The sequence below is a fragment of the Saimiri boliviensis genome, chromosome 3, assembly GCF_048565385.1.
Source record: "Saimiri boliviensis isolate mSaiBol1 chromosome 3, mSaiBol1.pri, whole genome shotgun sequence".
In the NCBI taxonomy this organism is placed as follows: domain Eukaryota; kingdom Metazoa; phylum Chordata; class Mammalia; order Primates; family Cebidae; genus Saimiri; species Saimiri boliviensis.
Genome location: NC_133451.1, coordinates 57,052,706 through 57,080,281, shown reverse-complemented (window position 1 = coordinate 57,080,281; position 27,576 = coordinate 57,052,706). Strand labels below are relative to the sequence as shown.

At 34.8% G+C, this 27,576-nt stretch overlaps 1 protein-coding gene across 32 annotated transcripts in view; it reads right to left on the bottom strand.

The window, feature by feature from the left end:
- ADGRL3 (adhesion G protein-coupled receptor L3) overlaps positions 1–27,576 on the bottom strand; it is an 846,433-nt gene that overhangs the window by 106,368 nt on the left and 712,489 nt on the right. For all 32 annotated transcript variants that reach the window (XR_012516839.1, XM_074396184.1, XM_074396178.1 and 29 more), the window contains 4 exons: positions 22,710–22,893; positions 21,694–21,816; positions 17,284–17,492; positions 16,154–16,330 (listed from right to left, as the gene is read on the bottom strand). Coding sequence is in view for 31 of the 32 variants with exons in the window: in XM_074396184.1 (XP_074252285.1) it covers positions 16,154–16,330; positions 17,284–17,492; positions 21,694–21,816; positions 22,710–22,893 (693 nt within the window). In the remaining variant the exon portion in view is untranslated. The remainder of the gene's footprint in view (positions 1–16,153; positions 16,331–17,283; positions 17,493–21,693; positions 21,817–22,709; positions 22,894–27,576) is intronic.

Genomic DNA, 27,576 nt, shown 5'->3' with positions numbered 1-27,576 from the left:
ACTTGGGAGGCTGAGGTGGGAGGATCACCCAAGCCTCAGTCAAAACTGTGGTCATCCACTGCCCTCCAGCTTGAGTGAAAGAATGAGATCCTGCCCCCCAAATAGGCCAGGAAAATAGAAAAACAATTACAGAACTGTTGCTATGTTAAAGTAAAGTTTTCAGATCTGGAACAAATATAGTTAATAAACACCTTAACTAGTTCTTACCAAGAACAGTATATACAATTGAAAATATTTTTAGCTTATTAGGATGGAAAGGTTTCTATTTATTCTGCTAGGTTAATTGATTACGCTTCCTTAAGCATAAATAAATTGGATGATTAGAACCATTATATTTAAATTTTTAAAAAATAATAATTTCTTCAGTTAAGCAATGCTAAAATCATTTCGCTAATGAGGAAGAAAACAAATCAACCAAAAAGATTATTTATTTTTAGTACTGATTTATGATTGTGCTTAAAACTAAATCTAGTGATGCTGATATTGTGGGAATTCCCAATGTTCATACAACTAACATTTTGAAGAGCTGGGGAGTTTTATGGAGTTATATCTTGCCACAAAGCTACTATTCAACAATTTCATTATGAAAAAAAAGAGTCTGTCACTTCTAAATCCAAGGCAAAGCACAGGCCTAAACATCTCTCTTTCAGCAAAAGAGAGATGTTTCTTTTAGAGATGATTACCTGATTAGATGTAGATAAAATTGTTACCTTTTTATTAGAAACTTAATTATGTGTTTGTGCCTTGAGAGTTAACTGGAGGCTTTGAGAATAAACAGTGAATTAATAAGTCATATTTCTGGAAAACTTTATAATTCTTAATATGATTCTCATAGGTTTGTTATTCAATCCATAAAATAATTGACAGAATATTAGTAAAATCTGTATTCATCATATTTGACCAATTAATAATGGGAATAGGAAGTTCAGATGATTTGCTTAAGAATAAGAAGCAATTACTTAAAAAAATTGGAATCAGAAACCTAAGCCTCCTGATTTTTTATTTTTATTCCTACTTTCCTGAATTATAAACTTGGAAAATAAAGAATTGTGACGACAATAACTTTTCTGATGCTACGGATTAAATGATATAATCAATGTAGACATTAAAGGAATGGTGTTCATCCTTATTATTAAAGGTCTTGAGACATTCTGGGCCCTTCTGAGAGCTGAAGTCTTCACCCAGTGTCCACATTTTAGAATCTCTTATGTACTTGATTACCTTTTTCTTACAAAATGTTTCTCACTAGAATTGCAGATGGCCCTCTAGCTGCTATTTTTAGCCAAGCTTATTTGCTGAAGATGAAACAGAACCTTAATATTTTAAGTGTGAGGATCCAAGCTGTGTATGGGAGGATCACAGGATTCTTTCTGCTTAAAATTAGCTCTTATTGTCCACTATTCACAATAGCAAATACGTGGAATCAACCTAGATGCCCATTAATGGCGGACCAGAAAAAGAAAATGCAGTGCACATATACGACAAAATACTATGCAGTCATAAAAATAATAAAATCTTGTTCTTTGCAGCAACATGGATGGCACTGGAGGCCATTATTCGAAGAGACTTAATGCAGGAAGAGAAAACCAAACACTGCATACTTTCTCTTCTAAGTGGGAGCTAAACACTGAGTACATATAAATACAAAGAAGAGAACAACGGACAGCAGTGCCTTCTTGAGGGTGCAAGGTGGGAGGGGTGGTGAGCACTGAATAACAACCTATCAGGTACTCTGTTGATTTCCTGGTTGACAAAATTATCTGTACATTAAAACCCCGTGACATGCAATTTCCCCAAGGAACAAAACTTCACATGTAATCTCAAACCTAAAAGTTGGAAAGAAAAGAAAAATAGAGTAAAAGAAAAAAAAAAAAATTCTGCCATAATCCAGAAAAAAAAAAAAAAATCAAAAGAAGCATGTTATTAAATCATATAAAATTTATTGAAAAAATAAGTATTGCAAAACCCAAAAAAATAGCCTTATATCATGCTATCCTAATTGTTTATCATTTTGCTTAAACAAAATGTCCTAAGAAGTTACATAACTTCCTCTAGGGTGTCTTCCCTGACTCTTTAAGGTCCAGTTAAAGCTCTTTTCCAGGTCGCGTGCAATGGTTCATGCCTGTAATCTCAGCATTGGGAGGCCGAGGTGGGCAGATCACCTGAGATGGAGTGTTCAAGACCAGCCTGCAACATGGTGAAACCTCTTCTCTACTAAAAATACAAAATTAGCTGGGCATGTTGGCACATGCCTGTAATCCCAGCTACTTGGGAGGCTGAGGCAGGAGAATCACTGGAACTTGGGAGGTGGAGGTTGCAGTGAGCCAAGATTGTGCCATTGTACTCCAACCTGGGCAACAGGAGCAAAATTCCATCTCAAAAAAAAAAAAAAAAAAAAAAAGCTCTTTTCCATGTGTTTCTACAGCATCCTCCTCTATAGTTGTGAGAACTATAACACCTTTCTCACAAGATGCTGGTTTTGCTGATCAGTTGTCTATATTATTAAATAAACTATAAGCTTTGGTTGTCACAAATATGGTGCTTAACTATCTGGGGAACAATAAAGGATGGATTGAGTACATTATAAATAATATGTTCCCATGGATTTCTCTTAATTACAAAAAGTTCAGTGTTTCTGTGCAATGTAACGTTTTAACCAAGTGATCCAATTTAGTCATACAAATGAGTACATTGATAGTAGCTGGACCTCTTGATGCAACAGGAAGGATACAGCATCTACTACATGATGTTCCTGACAAAAATGTTTTACCCAAATCTAATCATGAGGGAAACAAATTGGAAAGGTTGCGACTGTGGAATATTCTACAGGTCAACTGACCTGGACATTATAAAATGTCATTCTCATGAGAGACAGAAACAGGCAAAAAGACTTTAAAGAAGATAATGTATGATCCTTGGTCAGTCCTTCTTGAAAAAACAATGACTATATTGGGACAACTGGAAAAAATTGTTTGTGGATTATATAGTAGATGATAGTATTGTATTAATGTTAAATTTCTTGTTTGTGTTAAATATAACGCTCTAAAAACATAATTGTGGAAATTCTAGGAGTTAAGTCACATAATACCAGTAAATTTACTTTTCATCTTTCCTTTTTTTTTTTGAGATGGAGTCTTGCTTGCTCTGTTGCCCAGGCTGTAGTGCAGTTGTGCGATCTCGGCTAACTGCAACTTCTGCCTTCCAGGTTCCAGTGATTCTCCTGCACCAGCCTCTTGAATAACTGAGACTTTTTGTATTTTAATGGAAACGGGGTTTCACTGTGTTGCCCAGGCTGAGCAATTTACTTTCAAAAAGTCAAATAATACAGCAAAATATACATACACACATGACATATACAGAAAGCCAATTGTGTCAAATATTTAAATATGAATTCAGAAAAGGAGGTAATGAGTATTTATTGTACCATTCTTTCAACTTTTCTATAAAAGTTCTGTAAAAGATTGGAGAAAAAAGAAATAAAATTATCTCAATGGTTTGTTTTTCTTCAAATCCATCCTCTTAGCTGCTCTCTTTTTACAAATAAGTTTAGATATATCTTTTTCATTCATGAATTTAAGAAGATACACCACAAGTTGGTGTCAATTCTCCTCCTCAAATAGAAAGAATGTCTTTCTCAATATCTCTAGGTAGGTTCTTTGTTCCTTTTTTCTTTCCTGTCCGTCATCGAGATAAGTAGTGAGTAAAATCCACACAACTTTTACTCTTCTTCCACAAATGTTTTTTTCCTATTCACAACAACTCATCGGAAATGAAACAAAAGAGGCTGTAGGTAATTGGTGGTCCACTGTAGATGGGAGAAAGCGGTATGGAAGGCAGCTTTCTTTTCCTGTTTTATAACAGGAAATGTACAAGAGAATTCGAGTTCAGGTTGATGTTCTAGAAGCCACGATGGTGGGAAGAAAATTCCCTTATTATACTCATTCCTATTTGAAATGCCCTTTCTCTGCCCATTATAAGCAAGTAAAATGTGGTTCTAAAAGGTTAATTTTTTGATAATGTTAATATTAGAGATAATGTAATAAAATCTTAAATTTTTAAAACCAGTTTATTTTCTTTTTCTTTTTCTTTTTCTTTTTTTTTTTGAGACGGAGTTTCACTCTTGTTACCCAGGCTGGAGTGCAATGGTGCGATCTCGGCTCACTGCAACCTCCGCCTCCTGGGTTCAAGCAATTCTCCTGCCTCAGCCTCCTGAGTAGCTGGGATTACAGGCATGCACCACCATGCCCAGCTAATTTTTTTTGTATTTTTAGTAGAGACAGGGTTTCACCATGTTGACCAGGATGGTCTCGATCTCCTGACCTCGTGATCCACCCGCCTTGGCCTCCCAATGTGCTGGGATTACAGGCTTGAGCCACCGTGCCCAGCCAAAACCAGTTTATTTTCAAGAAATTTTCTATATTTGGATGTACACAACATGTAAATTATATAGTTTTCCCTTAAATAAATACATTATTTAAAGTACTATTTATACTAAAGTATTATACTAAAGTATGTTATAATTTTTAATCTCCACCTCTACCTAAATCCCACCATAATATAGACTGCAAAATACAAAATGAATGTAAGAACTAGGAATAGGATTGTGCAATCTTTAGCAACATAAACTCAATGTTTTGTTTTCTAATAATAAAACTAATTTCTTAAACTTTTAAAGTAGCTTTTTGGGCTTTAAAAAGTAAAAACATTCTTTTTGAAAAACAAGTACTTTCAACTGTAGAGCCTTACAGTATAAAACTACCTAGTGTTTTCTTCTAGCCTAGAAAAAGTTTAGCCATAAAATATTCAACACACAGAATATCCATGGTATGGAATTAAAATGTTTCAAACTGTGACTGTTTTGAATCAATTCTACATTTAGAAGAAAATACAATGGCTTTAAACAACAAATCCAGGCCTATACTTAGAATGGGGTGATGTTGGGATGGGGCGATAAGATAATACTAAGTTTTAAAAAAAATACAATCATCAATCTAAAGAAAGTGAAGTCTTTTAAAGATAATAAAAATCAATGTCAAGTTGAATTGACAGGAGAGAGTAGGCAGGCATATTTTATTATCTCCAAAGAATTATAATTTGACTAGAGGAAAGAGCTAGTAGTATAAATTATAAGACCATTTTCTGAGGCTTTTCTTACAGTGCTTTACAAAACCACAGTAGAAATGTTAATTTAATTACTTTGAAATTTATGCTCCTGTAAATTAAAATATTCCTTCCACAAAGGGGGTTGCAAAAGAGAATTACTATTAAGAGACAAACAGACATTTGGATTCAGTTTTTTAACATTCTTCTAAACAACAGACAAATCTGCAACTGATTCTCAATAACGGAAGCTTTTAAAATATCAAAAATACTATATCTGAAAATTTAGGTATAAAATTATATTATCTAAGTTTTGTAATGGTTACTTTTGTGTCTAAAAGAAGAGACAACCAAAGGTTTCCTTAGACAGTAGAAGCAGGGGAATTCAGTGGTTACCCAGCTGTGTGGCCACCTGGGGTTCATGGTAACAATTCAGAAAAGTTACAAGTAGATGAGACAGACTTTTCTTACCTTTGGGTGTTTGCATAATTGGGAATTCAGAGATAACCCTGATATGCTTTGGCTCTGTATCCCCACTCAAATCTCCTATTGAACTAGAATCCCCACATGCGGAGGGAGGGGCCATGTGGGAGCTGACTGGATCATGGGGTCAATTTCCCCATGCTGTTCTTGTGATAGTGAGAGAGTGGTAGTTTAAAAGTGGCAGTTTGCTCTGCTCTCTCTCACTCTCTTTTTCTTTCTCTCTCTCACTCTCTCTCTTGCCACCTTGTGAAGAAAGTGCCTGCTTCCCCTTCATCTTCTGCCATGATTGTAAGTTTCCTGAGGCCTCCCCAGACATGTGGAACTGTGAGTCAATTAAATCTCTTTCCTTCATTAATCACCCAGTCTCAGTTATTCTTTATAGCAGTGTGAAAATGAACTAATGCAACCCCTCACAGCAATTGGTGCTCTGGTTTCTAATGAAAGAAAGAAAGAAAGAAAGAAAGAAAGAAAGAAAGAAAGAAAGAAAGAAAGAAACAAACAAACAAACAAACAAAAAAACCCTTACAACATCAGCATTATTAAACTTACAACCAATTAGAAAGAATGAAGACAAAGCAAAACAAGACATTTCTTGGATATTTAACAGGTCCTATACCATCTAACATGTTTTTTAATGAATTCTGTCCACCTGGTCAAAAATATTGTTTTATGTACTATACAAAGCACTGGGGTTGTAAACAAAAAGAAAAGACATTCCCCAGCAGGAGGAACTCACAGTCTAGAGAAGACAAATACATTTCAAGAGATGATTACAATATAAAATGATTAGAGGTATACAAAGTATTTTAGAAACACATGAAAGTTAACTTCTACTGAATACTGATTATGTGACAAGCACAGCTCCAAATTGCTGCACAATTGCAGCAATTTCTGAACATGCAGATTAGAAAATAGTAACACTTGTGAAACATCAAAAAATAGTTTTTTTTTTAATAGAAAGCAAGAAGCAGAGTGTGTTTAATTGGCAGAATGCACATATGAATGAAAGAAAACAAATGAAATTTTAAAATGCCATAGGATAATGTTACATTTGACTCACTAAAAGCTTCAACATTTTCAAATTGTAATTAGCTATATTTTTTTATAAATTTAAACATTTCCGAAGTAATCAAAACAAAACTTTAGTTTTCCTTGCATCAACAGTAGTGTCCTTCAACAACAAAAAAAATTAATTCAGTTTTTCCTAAGGTCTTTGTCGATTATAAAATTGCAAACTAATATGTAAATATAACCTCCAGTCTGGGCAAAAAGAGCAAAACTCTGTCTCATAAATAAATAAATAAATGTAACTAGGAGAGAAAAAAAGCATCTTTAAATTAATGAGTAATCATCTTTTATATCAGGAGATTACTTATAATTTGGCTATGCTTATTTATGGACTATGAGATTGTCTTGTAACTACTCTTTTATGTAAAAGTACTCACATAGCCAATTCTAATAATTAAGAGGTATAAAATGACAAGCACTTTTTATGCCAACAGTAGACAAGCAGAGAGCGAAATCATGAATGGATTCCCATTCACAATAACTACAAAGAGAATAAAATACCTAGGGATACAGTTAACAAGGGACGTGAAGGACCTCTTCAAGGAAAACTAGAAGCCACTGCTCAAGGAAATTAGAGAGGACATAAAGAAATGGAAAAACATTCCATCCTCATGGATAGACAGAATCAATACTGTGAAAATAACCACACTGCCCTAAGTAATTTATAGATTCAATACTATTCCCACCAAACTACCATTGACAGTCTTCACAGAATTAAGAAAAAAACTACTTTAAATTTCATATGAAATCACAGAAGAGCTCCTATAGCCAAGACAATTCTAAGCAAAAAGAATAAAGGCATCATGCTGTAGGCATCATGCTACCTAACTTCAAACTATACTAAAGGCTGCAGTAACTGAAACAGCATGGTAGTAGTACCAAAACAGACATACCGACCAATGGAACAGAACAGAGACCTCAGCAATAATACTACACATCTACAACCATCTGATCTTTGACAAACCTGATAAAAACAAGCCATGGGGACAGGATCTCCTATTCAATAAATGGTGCTGGAAAAATTGGCTAACCATATGCAGAAAACTGAAACTGAACCCCTTCCTTACACCTTATACAAGAATTAACTCAAGATGGATTAAAGACTTAAACATAAGACCTAAAACCATACGAACCCTAGAAGCAAACCTAAGCAACACCATTCAGGACATGAGCGCATGGGCAAAGACTTCATGATGAAAACAGCAAAGCAATTGCAACAAAAGCCGCAATTGACAAATGGGATCTAAATAAACTACAGAGTTTCTGCACAGCAAAAGAAACTATCATCAGAGTGAACAGACAACCTAGAGAATAGAAGAAAATTTTAGCAATCTACCCATCTGACAAGGGTCTAATATCCAGAATTTTCAAGGAACTTAAGCAAATTTACAAGAAAAATACAAATAACCTCATCCAAAAGTGGGTAAAGGATATGAACAGACATTTCTTTAAAGAAGACATTTACGTGGCCAAAAAACATAGGAAAAATAAAATTTCAACATCGCTGATCATGAGAGAAATGCAAATTAAAACTACAATGAGATACCATCTCATGCCAGTCAGAATGGGCAATTATTAAAAATTCAAGAAATGACAGAGAGGCTGGCAAGGCTGTGTAGCAATAGAAATGCTTTTACTTTATTGGTGGGAATGTAAATTAGCTCAACCATTGTGGAAGACAGTATGGCAATTTCTCCAGGATCTAGAACCAGAAATACTATTTGACCCAGCAATCCCATTACTGGGTATATATCCAAAGGACTATAAATCATTCTAATATAAAGATACATGCACATGTATGTTTACTGAAGCACAATTTACAATAGTGAAGTCATGGTACCAACCCAATTGCCTATCAATGATAGACTGGATAAAGAAAATGTGGTACAGATACACTATCAAATACTATGCAGCCATAAAAAGGAATGAGATCATGTCCTTTGCAGAGACATGGATAAAGCTGGAATCTATCATCCTCTGAAAACTAACACAGAAACAGAAAGCCAAACATTGCATGTTCTCACTCATAAGTGGGAGCTGAACAATGAGAACACATGGACACAGGGAGGGGAACAACACACACCAGGGTCTGTTGCAGGACTGGCAGTGAGACGGGGGAACTACATATCAATAGGTATAGCAAACCACCACAGCACACATATACCTATGTAACAAATACGCACGTTCTACACATGTATCCCGGAACTTAAAGTAAAATAAATGATAGAATAACTGAGAGGTGTTGCTTTATTGAAATGACTTTCCTCCAGCAGAAATTTACCACTCATTAGTTCAAGTGCAGTATGTTTTGTACTTACCATGTCATGTAAAAAACTCATTTCAAAGTGTATTTGATCTTTGATATTGGATAGCTACAATGAATAAAAGTGTATGTATCTTAATACATTTAGAAAGCATTCATTATTATGTAGTTTAATCTGCTTAAGTTATTATGTTCTAAAGTTTGAAGAACATATCTGAGATACAGGTAATTAGTAAATCTAATTTAAAGTATATTTACAATGCTTTTACTACTGTCTAGTTTGAAAGTAAGGGACTAGATCACTGAAAAATACTTACTCACTTTGTCCTATTCGGACCTCTGTGAAAAAGTAAAAGTTTGAACAAATAACCAAAAGAGGAAACACTTAAAATTTAGAAACAAAACAAAAAACACCCACCCTAGCCCACTACCCACTACTCTGTAAAAAAAAAAAAAAATGTAATGCTAGTGAAAAGGTAGAAAAGCTTCAGTGTTTCTCTTTAATTTTCTAAGTGATGTTCAGCTGGAATCATGCCATTTACTTTTCTGCCTGAAGGGACCTTGCCGAAATCTCTCTGAGCACTCTAGTTGACAATCAGCCATAACAGAACTTTCCCTTGACATACTATAAATTCTCTGAGGCCACGGACCTGGCTTGCCTTATTTTCTCTGTATTTCGTGAAGATGGGGTAATTTAAAATTTTAAATAGGGTGAACAAGGTAAGCCTAATTGAGACTATGATATTTGAGCAAAGACTTGAAGGAGATGAGGAAACTTGCCAAGCACTACCTTTGCGGGGCTGGGGTTGGCGGGGGTGGTGGTGTTGAGAAGAGAAAGACACTTAGGTCTAAATGGAGCACATCTGATATATTGCCGGTGGCTAGAGCAAGTGAACAAGGGAACAGTGGTAGGAGAGGATGTCAAGAGATGCTAATGGGGGCCAAGATTTGAGATTTTGCGCTTATTGAGATAAGGAGTCACTGGAGATTGAATCAAAGGTATGAAGTGCCTGATTTGCATTTTAAAGGGTTTTGAGAATAAATTTGAGGAGTGACATGATCTAACTCACATTTTAAAAGTGTCCCTCTGGCAACTATGTTGAGAATAAAATTAAGAGAAACAAAGAGGGAGACAGACACTAGTTAAGGAGCTATAGCAAAAAAAGTAGAGGGGAGATGATAGAGGTGTGAACCTAGGTGGTAGAGATGATGTTGGGAAGAGGTCAGATTCTGGATCTGGTAGGAGATGCTGATGGGATTGAGTGTGCAGTGTGAATGAAAATGAACGAATCATAGGTGATGCGTGCTTTAGGACCAGAGCATCTGGAAGAACACAGTAGCCATTTGCCAAAATGGAGAGGACTTAGGTGAGAGAATATCAAAAGTATATCATTCTAGAATTCTGACACTTTTATATGAGTCTAAATAATTATATCAAGCTACTGGTGAAATCTGAGTCTGGAATTTAAAACTGGAGATAGAAATACATGAGAATCATGAGATGAGGTATAGAGCTGCATGACTACATGACATCACTGAGAAAGAAGGGCAGGTATTCAGGATTATTCTCAGGGCCAGAATGACAACAAGAGGTCATGCAGATGAGGAGAAAACAACAAAATATGCTAAAAAGGACAAGCTGCTGAGAAAATAAAGAAACTGTGGAGTTATACCCAAGGCAAAGTGAAAATGTTTCGCCAGAATGTGGCCAACTCAAATTCTCCACACATTAACTTATAAAATACACCTGATCTTCATAACAGGATGCTGCTTTGTTATGACCTCTCTGAGGACTCCTGGCTCATACAGATGATGATTTTCCCTACGTCTCTAAATCACAGGGTAGGCCTCAGTTATCATTCTTATCAAAATGATGACTCTAGATGGAGTGTCTCTTCTGTGCCCTTCTTCCCTATCGCCACTTCTCTAAAAATAAGTTTCTTGAGGGCCTGAAGTTTACATTGGAATCCTTGAAATCTAGTGATACATCTGACAGTGAGGAAGGAGGAAGTTACGTTTGTTCAAAGCCTGCTGTATATTAGGTAACGTGTCAATACCGTCATGATGTTTATCTTAATTTAGGTGATCACAAATGTTGAGAAAATAATAAAGGAAAAGTATTGATCAAACAGCAGAAATAACACTTAGGACAAATAGAAGCAATTCAGTGCATTGGGAGAGCTGTAGAGTGGAGACAGATGCGTAAGGATACCATAGCTGAGGCTAAAACCTATCAAGATTATTAAGCGAACTCTTCCTGCACTCTCCTAAGTTTGTCAAACAATAGTCTCCAATATAATTTTGTTTCTTTTACAGATTTCCCTGTATAATTAGAAATTGACAACTAGAAGATATAAATATCTGTTCCAATTGGTTGCTGTACTTCTCACTGTATATGAATAAATTAATGTCCTGTCTGAAACGTTAGTGGAAGTTAAGTTTGGTTGGTGTTTTTCTTTTTGAACCTTTAATGATCAGACTCCTTGTTTTCTGTTTTTCATTGATCACTAACATGCTAAAATCATGTTAAGAGATCAAAATGGGACTGACTCAGACAATCACAAGAGACTGTGATACAAGAATTCCAAGACACACATGCTATGTGATTGATTGCTAAACGAAAATATTGATTTTCATTTATTTTATTTCTTGTTGACACACAATAATGGTCACAGTCGATTGTCATACAATTGACTGGGGAAAGGTTGTTAGGCAATGAACTAAGCATAAAATGATATTTTGTTGCTGCCTCAAATTTGATTCATTTTCCGAGTCTGAGTTTATCACTTAAGCTAAAATGCAGAATCTCAGAGCCAGAGTAATACAATCCAGATTTAAGTCTGTCATTTGTTAGAATATAGCCAGTCTTGCTAAGACAGATCATTTTGTAACACTCTGACAAAATAGAGTTTGTAGTCCTTCGAACATAAAAATTTGAACTGTGCTGACACAGCTAAGGTAATTTTACTTTTAAGCTGCTAACTGAGTGTGAATTTGCTCTCCCTCTGGTATACCTGCACCATCTCTCTCTAAATTCGAGTCAGATAAAATTTTGGATGAAATTGTTTGTTTGTTTGTTTGTTTGTTTTTGAGATAGGGTTTCACTCTGTTTCCCAGGCTGTAATGCAGCGGCACAATCACAGCTCAATGCAGCCTCAACCTCCTGGACTCAAGTGATCCTCCCACCTCAACCTCCCAAGTAGCTTGGACTACAGGGGCACGCTACCACATTGAGCTAATTTTTGTGTTTTTAAAATAGAGATGAGGTTTCATTACATTGCCCATGTTGGTCTTGAACTCATGAGCTCAAGCAATTTGCCTGGTTCAGCCTCCCAAAGTGTTGAGATTACAGGCTGTTAGCCACCATGACTGGCCTGGATGGAATTATTTGGATCAATAACATAAGGTAGCTAAAAATTATGCCATTGTTTTTACTTTGTAAAATGTAAAGGACATTAATACTTTCCTTATGTTTACCGACAGCAGGGAGAAGAGAATGTACAAGTATATAACCCATCTATAAATCTCTACAACAAAGGTAAAAAGCCATTTATATTTTTGTATCCTAAGTATATTTGAAATATAAGTCCTCCTCATGACTACTACAATAGCCTTTGTCTAGGCCCTAGACACCCTTTACCAGGACTTATTGAAACAACTGTCACACTACAACCAGTCTAATAAGTTTGTTTGTGACAGTCTTGCTCAGTCACTCAAACTGGAGTGCACTGGTACAATCTCAGCTCACCGCAACTTCTGCCTCCTGGGCTCAAGCAATCCTCCCACCTCAGTCTCCTAAGTAGCTGGGACTACAGGCATCCACTATCATGCCCAGCTTATTTTTGTATTTTTAGTAGAGATGGGCTTTTACCATGTTGGCCAGGCTGATCTCGAACTCCTGACCTCAAGCAATCCACCTGCCTCAGCCTCCGGAAGTACTGAGATTACATAAATGATCCACTGCACCCTTCTAGCCTAATCGGTTGCCATCTATCATCCACATAGAATTGGGAATAATCTGTCTAAAACTGCAACATAAACCGGTGCTATTATTGTTTAGAAATCTGGCAATTGTTTCTTAGTTGCCCATAGGATCACTGTGAAGATCCATATGACATGTATACCCTGAGCTCTGAAAATAGAGCCCTCCCCTGGAGCACCTATGTTTGAAGAGGTGAGCTGACTGGGATCCAGGAGTCAGCTCTCCTGACACTGCCATGTACATTTGTAGAACTCTGCGGATTCTGAGAATCCTAAATTCAGATTGTGAGTCTTTAGTGCTTATAAAGCTGTATTGTGTTAAGTCAGGTAATATTTCATATTTGCCACCTTTGTATTACATTAAGTATTTGGACATGCAGGATATTGAGACTCCTACTCTGAGCCTGCAGATGTTAAACCCATGTAAATTTCCACATTGTCCTGATTCAAGCACCAGAGGTGGAAATAAATAAATAAAAATAAAAAATAAAATTTTACATTATGCCCTTCATGGCTACAGTCCTACTGAATTCTTCAGTTCACCTCCAGTTGCTAACTACGATGAAAGTTGGTCACATAAATTGGATGATTCTTGTCATGTCAACTCAAACAGAGGCAAAAGATGGGGAAGAGAGCATTCAGGGCATAAAACATGGCTCCAAGAATGGAATTCTCTGTAAGCCTGCATGCTGAAACTGGATGTTGTGACCTAGAACCAGTTTTACCCAGTAGCTACTGAAACAACCTCCTTTGACTCCAAGGGAGTTTAATCATCTGTCACTCACCCATTAGAGCTTGTCAGCACTCCACAGTTTACTAGTGCCAATGAACTTTCTCAGAAAACAATATGTAACACTTCTCTATATGAAATCTCCGACCCTCTTTTTGTTCTTCAGGCATAAGGAAGACCACCCAGTCTGTGCGTATATCCTGAACTGCAGTTCTTGTTTCCTCAATCAGATCTTAAATTTAGATATTTGTCTCTACATTTCTATTTTGACTTAAATACTAGCCTTGTTATATTGATGGTGCATTAATTCTAAACTCTTTTACCATGCTTGAGACACCATGATATATAACATCTTTAGGTTTTTGCTCCTGCTGTTTTCACTGATTGAAATGTTCTTCACAACTTTTCTGGCTAATCCATTAATCTCTTAATGTGCACCTTTTAAATCTCTAAGAACTTCTCCAGACTTTATTAAACTTACTCAATTTTCCCACAGCACACTGTGCAAACTTCATTCTTATCACTGCCTTATTAACTATATAGTTATTTTTTTCTGTCTCATCTAAAAAAAAAAAAAAAACCCTGTAAACCTTTTGAAGGCAGTGTTCATATCTTATTCATTATTATTATGCTACTAACACATATGTACTGACCTGAACAGTATGGTTAAAAATACATGTTATTTCACATTTTACTGAACTTACAAAGACAGTTGTTTTGAAACTACTATTTACCAGTTACTAATGTTGAAAGCTAAGTAGTGTTAGTAAAATAGTGAAATATTGTTATGAATTGTGGGAAAGAATGTTCAGTCTTTGCCAAAGCCATTCCAGGGTGTTAAGTATTGATTTTCTTTCCACAATGCAATATGTAGCAAATAATTATAGCAGAGGTATTATAATACAAAAGGCTATGAAAACTAAGCTTTAACATTTGCATAAAGTGTTGAAGCTATGTGTGCTTTTCCCTACCAAAGCAAAATACCAGTGCTAGTTCTAAAGACGAATAATTTGTATAAATTATACAAGATTAATAATCTTAAAGACTAGTGCATATGAAATTGTATTGACCTTATAAAGACATTTTAAAAAACCAAGAAGCTATATTTTAAGATTTTTTTTCTTTTTTGAGATAGAGTTTTTTTCTATCTTCCAGGCTGGAGTGCAGTGGCACGATCTTGCCTCACTGCAACCTCTGCCTCCTGAGTTCAAGCAATCTTCCTGCCTCACCCTTGAAAGCAGCTGGGATTACAAGCATGCACCGCCATATCCAGCTAAGTTTTGTATTTTTAGTAGAGATGGCGTTTTGCTATATAAGTCAGGTTGGTCTTGTACTCCTGACCTCAAGTGATCTGCCCACATTGGCCTCTTCAAGTGCTGGGATTACAGGCATGAGCTACCACGCCTGGCCTATTTTAAGATTTTAAATGTAATTATCCATTTAATTTGTGACATAGAATATTAGAAAAAAAAGTACTCTTTTTGTTAAGCAGTGTGTTTGAAAGTTTCAAAAATAAAATGTTTGTCACATAATGTATATAATCTCTTAATAGCTTTCTTCCAACTGTAACTATGGATGTGAGTTAGCCTCAGTTCTTGGCCATTGTGATGAGAGAAGCAAGATACTTGCATTCTCAATCATCTCTGGCCATGAAGTATCTTGCCTGAAATAAAAATTGAAGTTTTCAACCCCATACATTTCTATAGCTTGAGTATTAGAATTACTCAGTGTTAACATTAATCTTACCTACTACTGATACACTGACCTGCTTAACATTTTTTTTCAGAGTTTTCTAGCCTAGGACTCCTAAAATCTGATAGTTACTGCCTTTCTAACCTTCACTGTTATCCTGCTTAAGTTGATTTCCTGAAACCCTGTTTCAGCCTTCTCTTCCCTTGCAAACTCATAGACTCCATCTCACAACCCTCTATACACATGAAAGCTAGTCACACGGGGAGGAAATTGATGCAGCCATGTTTCTGACTTTGGAAACTACCTATCATCTGGATCTTTCCTTAAAGTGGTACCTTCTTGCACGGGCAGAATCCATTTGCGTATGTTAGAGTATGCCAACTCCTTTGCACTTCCATGCTCTGGCATATTGTGCTTGAGGGTTGCTTTCCCAAGAATCAGTCTGACTGTATTTAACCTATGCATAGCTCTTTACTCTTGAGCCTCCCCAGTTCCAGCTTTCTAAACCAATCCCATTGGCCTTTGGTCCTCAAGTTCTATCTTACCCTGCTCATGAGGTCATGGTCTGACATTTATTATACAATATAACACGGAGACTAGGGGAAGTTTATTAAGCAAACTTGAATTTTATGAACTATATTGATAATAGGAAAAGAGAGAACCAGTTCATTGAATCATCCACCAGGATGTTGTTTGAACATCAGAGAGTTTCTTGACAGAATTACTGCGAAAGTAGAAAAAACATCAAAATATGATAGCTCATACAGTTAGGACTATTTACAGTGAGTGACCATATTATAAACTAAAACATTTTTATTGTATGGCATATGTCTTACCTTAACTTCCACATGTGCCATCAGTACTGCAAAATTTGTTAGGTGGTTACAAGAACATGTAGTATGTGTCTTATTTGTTGTCAGGAGCCGACAGCCTTGTGTTGACCAATAACCTGTCATTGTGCGCTTGGAGTAGCTCCAAAATGAACAGTTAGGGTTGAAATTCTCCTCTGACTGCTACAGGGGGGAAAAAATCCGTAAAATCAATAACTAGTTTATGATCATGTAAATTAGGTAGGCATTTTTTTACATATACCACAACTTCATGTTCTGTTCCAATATTTTAGAGATGTCTACCAATGTTTCCATAAATGGGCCTCATCAATTTTAAGCAAAACTGGATATATGTTGTTTGTTCCCTCTGACTAGAGGGGATTACACTGTTTCAAATAAATACTAAAAGAATATACTAGTATCAACGTTTCAGAATCATACCAATTAATGCACATTGCAAAATAAAAAGGTTATTTGCTCTTAACAACTAACATCTGAAAAGATGATCTTTAGAGATCATTGTTGAATTTACAACCTCAATCTTTGTAAATAGGCAAAAATATATCTTCACATAGACATAATTACTTGAAATATCATATATAGAACCATGTCTAGTTCTATTTAATGTACTACTATTCTACTTTAAAAACATAAACAGTATTGTGAATATTTAAGGTACAAAACATGTTATGAAATACATATAGATAGAAAGGTTACTAAATCACATACATCATCTCACATAGTTACCCATTGTTTTCCTGTTTTTGTGGCAAAAGCAGCTAAAAATCTACTCATTTCACATGAATCCCATATACAGTAGAATTTTATAATATTTATGATTTTCAGGCTATGCTTTTAGATCTCTACACTTGCATTAGCTCTTCTTAGTTATGGAGAAGCATTTATAAATCCATCTATGAATGCTTTTACCGCAGCTATTTATATATACAAGAATTATTCTCCCCACTCCAAATCTTAATTCTGACCAAAAAATTACCACCAAATTTTACAGATAATGAATTGCTATATGTCAAATAATATTAAAAATATTAAAAGAAAATTGATACACTTAATGTTCAGTGTTATAAAAATACAGATAATGTGAACAACCAAAAGTTAAAATGCCGTTTTCTTACCTTGATATGTTTAACAGTAAACACCACAGGATCAGCCAAATAAACCTTGTTACTGAACTCTTTGTTTATTGCTGCCGTAATAACAGGGGAATTGACAATAACAGAATGATTTGTGGACAAAGCTTCTGTTCCCAACTTCATACTGGCATTCTCCGTGGACAAATAAGGACCCAAGTTATCATACAGGACAAAGGCCACTCTGATCTCTCCTAAAATAAATGCAAATTCTGATTACTTTGTCCATTCTACTTAAATTAGTTAGTACTAATGAGATAAAAAACTAAATCCATATAATATGTATTCATACAGAAAAACAAGCATTCATTTCAACCAAAGCACCAAGTCATTCATGAGGAGAGGAAAGTCAAATTGTGCTAAAACAACTACTTAGTAGTATTTTAAAAAATGAGCTTCAATCCCTATCTTACTCCATACTCAAAACTAAATTTAAGATATATCATACACCTAAACATAAAAACCAGAATCATAAGGCTTCTAGAACAAAATGTAGAATAACATCCTTGAACTTTTAGGAAGGCAAAGATGTCTTCGATAAGACCCAAAACACTAACCATAAAAGAGTAAACTGAACTTTATCAAACCAAAAATTTGTCTATCAAAATACATCATTAAGAATGCAAATAAATAAATAGACTGAAATACATTTTAAAATAAGATCCATTAATATATAAAGGGTTTCTACCAACCAAGAATAAAATAATAACACCTTAAAATGGCAAAAGACATGAATACACACTTTAAAAAAAATAAATGAAAGGCCATTAGACACATTAAAAATGACTGACATCATTAGTAATTAGGGAATGAAAAATAAGACTAGAATGAGTTACCATTTCATACTCACAAGAATCCATAAAATTGAAAAGACTGACCACACTAATGTTGATAAGGGTGTGACAGAAATGGAACTCTTGCACACTTCTGGTGGTAGTATAAAATACCTAAACCATTTAGAAAAATGTTTGACAATTTCTTATAAAACTAAACATATATCAACCCTTCCTAGATAAGTGAAAACATATATCCACCACAATATATGTGGATATATATCTTTATTCTTAATAGCCCCAAACTGGAAACAATTATTATTTATAGGAGAATAAATAAATTATGGCATATTATATAATAGAATATACAATGCTTCAATAAGTAACAAATTATTGATACATGGAACAACATGAGTTAGTCTTAAAAATATTTTGCCTGGTTAATTCAGACAGGAAATGATGTATACTATATGATACAAGTTATATGAGGTCTAAAAGTTGGCAAATTTTGTGTACACAAATGGTAATGAGAAGAGGTTTTATTAGGTAAGAAGAGGGTTAAGAAGACTGTAAGAGATACTAGAAAATTTTCTGGGTAGAGAAGAAATTTATTTTCTTTCATTGTGTGATATTATAGATGTATAACTATCAAATTTGCAAGGTAAATGCTTCCTCAAGCTAAATATATATTTTAGTATATGTAAATTATGTGTCAATTAGAATTTTAAGGAAAACACACAAGAATTCACAATCTTTACCTGTCTTAAAACCCAGCTGTCATGTTATTTTAATGTCACTGTTCCCACAAAGTCACCAAGTCCTTCTGCCTCTTTTTTCCTTTATGACAATCTCTTCAATGTAATCCCCTATGAAGTGAACTGTCCTTTGACAAGCTTTTTAAAAATTGTATCATTTTCCTTATTTTACAAAGTCAAGTCCTATAACTTATTTCTGGCCCCAACTACTATGGTTACTAAGATGAGGACATCACAGTCCCTACCTCTGAATCTTAGAATCACGTGGAAAAAAATTGAGTTATGTGGGAAGATAGAAAAAAAATATTTTTTTTGAAGAGGAGGAGGGCTAATCAACATCTGCCATGTTTGGGAAATTCCCTAATCTTCAGAATGTATAGACAAATGGACATATACTTGCTTTCCTAGCTTATTGTGAAGAGGTTGCTCTGGGCATCTCAGCTAGATGCATCTAATCAGATGCAGTAGCCTCAGATATCAGATGAGGAGCTAGTGATACAAGGAAGCAGGAAGTGGTACAGCAATAGCAGCAGCATCAGTGGCACAGTTACTGCAACAGAATTCACTTGTGACAGCCGTGACATTTCACAGCAATGATTCTGTGATGTGGTATAGGCTGCTGTCAGCCTCCTTGCTCTAGTATATCTTCTGGGCCTGATTCTCCAGCCTTCTCAGTGATTGTATGAGATATCCATTATCATTTCAGTAATCCAGCAAAGAAATTATGATGAGAGCTACATAATGGAAGAGAGCATTCTTATCTAATCTGCAAGTGTTAATACAACACTGAGCAAATCATAGTAATCCACTAAATACTTATCTGTCACAACATATAATTTAATTATTTTCTTTTCCTCTAGATTTGGCATAAAAATGCTGATTTTTAAAAGGTTAAAATTAAGAATATCCACATATTTTTCTTGCTGACATTAAAAACTTTAATTTTAATAGGTTTATAATTGGCTGATAGTTCATGCCAATTTCCACTTCTGGGATGGTGTCATTTTGCCAGCCCACCGTGAGTTACTGGCACACTTAGTCACTGGCAATTCTTTCATATTCTCTGCTCCCAAATTAATGCTTAAATGTGACTTAAACAAAAACAAAAACAGGCTGGGTGTGATGGTTCAAGGCCGCATTCTCAGCACTATGGGAGGCCAAGATGGGAAGATTTTTTGAGGCCATGAATTCAAGACCAGCCTGGGAAACAGAGAGACCCTCTTCTCTATTAAAACAAAACAAAACAAAACAAAACACACAAATAAAACCCCACAATGATACATTAATTTAGTGAGCAATAAAATAAATGAGCATACTTAATTTGACTAATATATTTCTACATGTCTACTGCCTGGAGGGAGAACTAGGCAGTAAGTATGCAGACTAAAAAATAATAATAATGTTATTTCTTAAACTGGTAAGTGAATAAATGTTATGAAGAAACATTGGCATAATCATAGCTAATGGGGAAAGAGTGGGAAAGAGGGATCTACCTTAGAGAAGATAAGGAATACTCTCCCGACAGAGACAGATTTATTCTAAAAAGTGAACGATAGAGAGGCTGCCCACGCAAAAGAAAAAAAAAAAAAAAGGTAAAAATTGCTTTCTAAGACGAAATGGCAAAAAAAAAAAAAAAAAAAAGAGGCAGGAAGGAAGTGGATCAGGTAGCACGTGGAAGGCCTAGTTAGGTAATGAGATTTCATTCTAAGAGTAACTGGAGGTGAACTGGTCAGATTTATGATTCAGGAAGAACCCTTTGTCAGCAGGATATACTGTTGGAGGGCGAAAGAGTGGAAGCAGGGACATGATTTAGGAAGCTAATGTAGGAATCTAATTTTGCTCTATTGAATCTTACTGCTGTCTCAAAAAATTTATTAGTTAAATGAGTACATAACATAAAAATGATTTCCAAGTTTAGTCTTACAATATTTTGAACATTTACAGACTATTTTATTCTGATGGCAACAAATGTAAGTTGTTTTTCTTGACATTATTTAACTAGATCTTCTTTTCTCAAAACTATTCACCCTGCAATATGAAATATTAGCATTGAATTTGTTGCTAGGAACTGAAGTCATCTTCCTATAACCTGACAGGCCAGACAATCTCCCTTTCTTGGCGAAAAAGGAATATCTGTGTGTGTGTATGTATGCATATGTATGTATGTACAAATATGAGAAAGAGGAGTCTACTTTAGAAGAGATGTATATATACAGACATATATATACACACACATACATAAACACCCACATATATGTGTGTAAATTTAAACAGTTTTTAATATTAGTGAGTTTGGGGACATACTTTATAAGATTATTTATTGAATTTTGATTTTCAGTGTATTCAATTTAGTATTAAGCTAAGCTAATTATATTTATACTTTCATTTCCCAAAATATCATCTCCTTGCCTTTAAATGTTTGTATGCTTTGCAAAAAAAAAAAGAAGCATAAAAACATCTCAAAAAGAAGCCAAATAACCAAAAAAATGTAATTTTAAAATTGCAATTAAAATTTACATTAAAAAGTTTACAGTTAAAATCTGCAAATTTAGTGAGAGTTGTTCTTTTTAAGGAGAAATGTCAGATCCTCTGAATTTTGATGTCCATAATTTCCCTCATATTTAAGTTTCTGGCTACTGAAAAGAAATGGAACAATTTCCAAATCTGATCGAGAATTTAGAATAAATATTACTGTAATATTGGTGGTGCTGTACATTAGGACAAGGAGGAAGTGTAGGAGAAAGAGAATAGGTAGGAAGAAGAAGGGGGAAAATCTTCTGAACAATGGACTTAATATTCCAAGCCAAAAAGCAATGAGTTGATGCAAGTTTAATTTCCTCAAGCTTAAAAAATAAACTCTAACCTACCATTTCGACCATTCTGCTTTAAAGTGTTTGCAGACAGCTGGATAGTGCTTCCATGGCCCATGTTTTCTGGAAATTTTAGGTCCTCTAAGTTGCCTTCTGTGCTCAGCCTTGCAACTTCCAATTCTGTTAATATCAGAGAGAGACCAGTGCTCATAGAGAAACATACCTAAGCGACAATCATTTCCTAAATCATTGCAGTATTTCTGAAATCGAAACACTGGAATTCTTGTTCTATTTGTCATGCTTTATGATAATCTTTAAGAAAATATATTGTTAGCATTTTGCCAAAATAATGCAAATTAAAGCTATTAAAATTATTTAAATAATACAAATATATCAATAAAGCCTAAAATTTTAAATGCGATTCCAAATTGTAATACATTTGTCTTAAGTTTTAAAATATAATCTTTATTTTCTAAATTAAGTAAAAATTCTTTTATAATCTACAGCTGTACTGTCATATCAATATTGAACTATCTTTAAGCCCAATAAATTTGAAACAGCTTCATAATAACTCCTGAAATAAAACTGTTAGCTACTCCTAATCCACAATAAAAACAGATTTATACCCTTTATAAGCCAAATAACACAATTATCAAACACTGTCTTATCATCTTCCCTCAAATGACTTATTTCTTTATAAAGTGTAATTCAAAGATTCTCTCATTATAACTGAAATGACTCCTAATAGTTCTGCATAAAGAGGATGAAATTTTAAATAGTATAATATATACATAAAAATCCTTAAAAAAAAAAAAAACTCACCATAAGTGATCTCAGGCTAATATGTTCAATGTTGGACCTAATATTGAAACACCCTAAGAAGGATAGCACACATGATTTTCAATCCTTTTAAGCCAATGACAAGTGATACCGTCCTTATTTTAGAAAAAGAATGACTTATCTCCATTTAAATAAAGCATCACTCATATCTGGGACACCAGAGATACTTTTTTCTTTTCCCTCTTCTGATATACAAGAGTGTCTGGACCTTCTGAATAACAAAGATCACTTACTAATATTGTCGGTGTTCTCCCTGACAATGTCAGTCTTCAAAAGGTTATCAGCCAGCACAAAAGCACTTTCCTCCACCGTATGAAGCAACATGGTGGCCGCACGCAGCTGATCGCTAGTAGTCAGGTCTCTCCATGCATTCAAAGCTTGTGGCTGAAGGAGGTTGTTAACTGTCTCGACCATTGCCTATAAGAGGATGAAAAGAATGACAGAGGTCTCTAGTGAATCCACATAGCTGTCAGAATTCCAGGTGTACATGTTGCCCAGCAAGCTAGGATCAGCAGTGTGCATGAGTTCAGTATTGTCCCAGCCTCCCCTGTGACATGCTGCAGCAGAAGCATTCATTATTTGTTCTGTAAAACCCTAGCTGAGACTTTGCAAAGCAAGAGGAAAACCTGGTTTTGTTTTGAAGGACAACAAATAAAGCCATGCTTACTTCTTCAAATGAATAGCACAAGCTTCCATAAAACTATGATCACATAATTAAATTATTTGGCTGGGGAACTGCTGACAACATTTTAAACCAAGAGTTTTACCATGTGACTCAGAGAAAATAATTTTTTTCTGTATGTTACCATAAAACTGGATGCTGAACACAACAGAGATTAAAAGGATGACCATAGGTAGGACAATCCAAGAATTTGTTGCCTATAGGTTGATGACTCACATAGCAAACCTATTTGATTTTTAGCCAGGTAGCAAAATGTCAGAATGGGGAAAATATCAAAGCATACACACTCCCAGGGGCTTTGGATATGTTATGTATAAAGAGAAACCTTCTTCATGCTGTTTACTATCAGGGAGGGGAATACACAGTTGAACCTTACTACCTATGGTCCTCAGGTGTTTTATCTTTTAAAAAATCAGCAGTAGATACACCCACACATAGAGACAAAGCACTGCAATTCTCATTGCTTCATCCAAAAGAATTATCTCTGTAGTTACCATTTATATATTTCCTGTGGTTTCCTTTATGCTGTAGGTTACAAAGAAAAACAGTTCTCCCAATAAGGCCTTGGGTTTCATTCAAACATAGAGAAGTGGAAAATAGAAAAGTACAATACCTGCAGCTTCAAAGTGATCATCCCTGAGCCCATTCATCATGAAATATGCATCTAATCCAGAATAAAGTTGAATAAACAGCCAACACAGGCAGTTTCTAGGCAGCATGTAAGTGTTTTAAAACAGGTCTCACATTATTGACACATTGGCAGAGGGGCTGGGAGAGACTAGAGAAATACCCTTTACACTGCAGGGTTTTCTTCTGGCTGGTGTTTTCATAGTAACCAAGTAACAACTGTTAAAAATTCAGCTTCATAATGAAACACCTTGGCTGCCAATTAACACCAGCTTCAAAAACTAATTTGCCTTTTGATAAAAGTTGTTTTTCTTGATATTTTCCCAGCCATTCCAAGTTTTGGCCAAAAATCAACATCACTATACTTTAAAGTAAAATAATCCTACTCACAACTTGCATGGTTTGCATGATTTTCTAAAAGAAAACAACACAAATCAAAAAAAGTCTCTCACGAGTTTAAACACTGGGCATGTTCATATACTGTGCTTAGCTCTGTCATTTATTCTTGGTGTAAAGCATGACCTAGTAGCCAGACAAAAGTATTTCTGGATCACAACAAAATGATCCTCTTTCCAGGAAGTTCTCTATAAGGGCAATGCCAACAGGATATACCAAAAAAAAGAGGTGCCAGATAGGAAACCAAAAGAAAAAAAAAAAAAAAAAAAAAAAACAAACAACAACAACAAAAAAAACTTTAGATATTTTCTGAGGTCAAACAGAGAACACAGACCTCTTCAGTGTAAAGAACTATTCTTTCAGGGATTAGGTGATCCTGTGAGTTCGTAAGAAATGCTCTGAAAATCCCAAGTGCAACAGAAATTACGCCTGTTCTTTATGGAGCAGACATTTTAGCCACTCATAATCTTAATAATTAGTTAATAATCTTATAATAATTAAAATCTTACCTCAGGGAAAATTTTATTGGGGATAATATTTTTCTGTTCTGTCCTTAATTGCTTTTATTTTTATGATTTAAAAAATGCGAGATGAGAAAAAAGGAAAAAGAAACAACTATGGTCAACTTCGAGAATGTTCTAAGTAAGAATGTGCTCCAAGACGAAATCAGGAAAAAACAGGAAATCTGAGTAGACTTATAACTAATAGAGAGATTGAATCAATAATCAAAGTCTCCCAACGAAGAAAAGCTCAGGACCACATGACTTCACTGGTGAATTCTACCAATTTTTTTTACATTTAAAGAAGAATTTACACCACTCCTTCTCAAACTCCAAAAAATTGAAGAGGAGAGAACACTTCCAAATACCTTTTCACGAGGCTAGTATTACTTTGACACTAAAGGCATGCTAAGTTACCACAAGAAAACTGCAGGCCATATCTCTGATAAATATAGATGCAAAAACTCTCAGCAAAATGCTAGCAAACTAAATCCAACAGCACTTAAGAAAAAATATATAAACCACGATCAAGTGCAATTTATCCCTAGAGGCAGGGATAGTTCAATATATAAAAATCAGACTGTGATATGCCACATTAACAGAATAAAAGGTATCATGATTGTCTTAAAAGATGCAGAAAAAGCATTTGACAAAATTCAGTACTTTTCACGATAAAAACTCAACAAACTAGGAACAGAGGAAATTACCTCAACATGATGAAAGTCATGTATAAAAGCCCTTAGACAACATCATACTCAACAATGAAAACCTGAAACCTTTCCCTCTAAGATCAAAAACAAGGCAAAGATGCCCACTCTTACCACTATTCAACCTAGTACTTGAAGTCCTTAGCCAGAGTAATTAGGTAATAATAATCACAGGCATCCAAATTCAAATGAAAAAGTAAAATTCTCCCTATCTGCAGTGACATGATCTTATGTACAGAAAATCTGAAAGACTCCATTGAATATAATATATATATATATACACATATATGACTGTATATATGTATGTATACATATAAAAGACTGTGTGTGTGTGTGTGTGTGTGTGTGTGTGTGTGTGTGTGTATGAACTAATGAACAAATTCTGGAACCTGTTTACAACAGACTGCTTTATCTAAAAAACTTTGTATGTATGAATTGACAGCAAATAAATCAAAGGCACCGATTTATTTTAGTTTTGCAACTGAAAAGATATAAAGTGAAATATTTTTTCAAAGTTGTAAGTTTTCAAAAAGTGTATTCTTTAAAATAAGGCTTAGGAAAGCTTTCTACTAAAGCCCAAATGATTGCCAAATTTACTAAGATGCAACACACTCAAAATGTGGCCCCAAAACCTAGGAGTTGGTGGGTTATGACACCAATCTAACATTTATTTAGTCTGCTCAAAAACACACCTATTCATAATTGCTTAAGTATAACTGCAAGGAAATGTTAATACAAGGATCCAGAGACAGTATTCTGTAGTTCTAAAATCAGAGTGTGGAATTTGGGACCACATCCACTGAATTGTATCTGCACAGTGCCTTTGAGTGTGTGAAACTGGGCAAATTACTTAACTTCTCCACACTCTATCTACAAATATGGTACGATAATATAATCATCTCAGAAAGTTGTCTGGCTCATAACAAGTGCTCAAGATGTAACCTTATGTTTACTTTCCCTTGATATTACAGCTCAGTGCAGGAAAAAGAGAAGTTTTCACTTAGTAAGCACAATTCACATCTGATAATTGCTAAATAGCCACACTGAATTCAGATCTGAAAGGAGTAGGTTTTCAGTAATGCAATCTTCATAATTTGGTATCTTACAAACTACAGAAGACTATACTACCTGAAGCTTTGAGGAATTGGGGAGTAAAGGCAGCATGTGTATTACATAGACCCTAATGAGGTTTTTAGAGACTTGAATAAACTGACCCCTTTTTTGCTAGTGAGACAGCACAGTTGAGTCCATCTTAGAAGTTTTACAATTACAAATTATTTAAGCTTTCTAAAGCCTGCTGACATGTCCCTTTACCAGCTAAATGGAGGTCAATTCAGTAAGTACAACTCCTCAGTGAATACCTATATTTGGATTTCCTTATACATTTATGTATTGTATATTTTATTCACACACTATGACATCTGGTCACAAAATAATTTTTTTCTCAAACTACTTATTTGCATTATTTTCATAAGCTCAACATAAGACTCATTATATTTCAATTTGAGAATAGGTAGCAGTGGGTGTTATCCTTTTCATTATACAGCATACTGACTAAACTCTCAGTGACTTTGACCTGTTTCTAAAAGTCAAATATAAATGGGAAAGAGCCAAAAGTTATTTGATTCACACCAGAATTATAGACATACCATATCCTACTAGATATAGTTTGCATTATGCAACATTATTGGGACCCTTATCATTGGATTCAGACCTTAGGCAAACTCAGTTGATGATTATTACTCACAGCATATAATTTCAATCTATTCATTAAGGATGTTATACACTTTATAATTATATTTTCTATATTTCAAAATACAGAGTTATACTTATTTGTTATAACTGCTGCAAAAACCTTTGGGAAAAACTACTACATATCTTTGCAATGACAACTTTTGTCACAATTCCAAGAGGATGTATTTGTAAAATAGCCTAAGATTTCTCAGCAACAATACACAAAAGAATCAATGGTGAGAAACACGAGTGGCACTTCTTACCCAGGTGAGCAGTAGATATCAAACTATGAAGGTAAGCAGAATCATCTGGGGAACTTAGTTACCCATCTTCCTCCATTTGAAAACCACAAAAATAAATACTCCAACAGAAGGAATGCCTTATGAAAAGATGTATAACTTTACCACCATGGCATTTATTTTTTTCTTCTGCAGACAAGTTTTAAAATCACAGG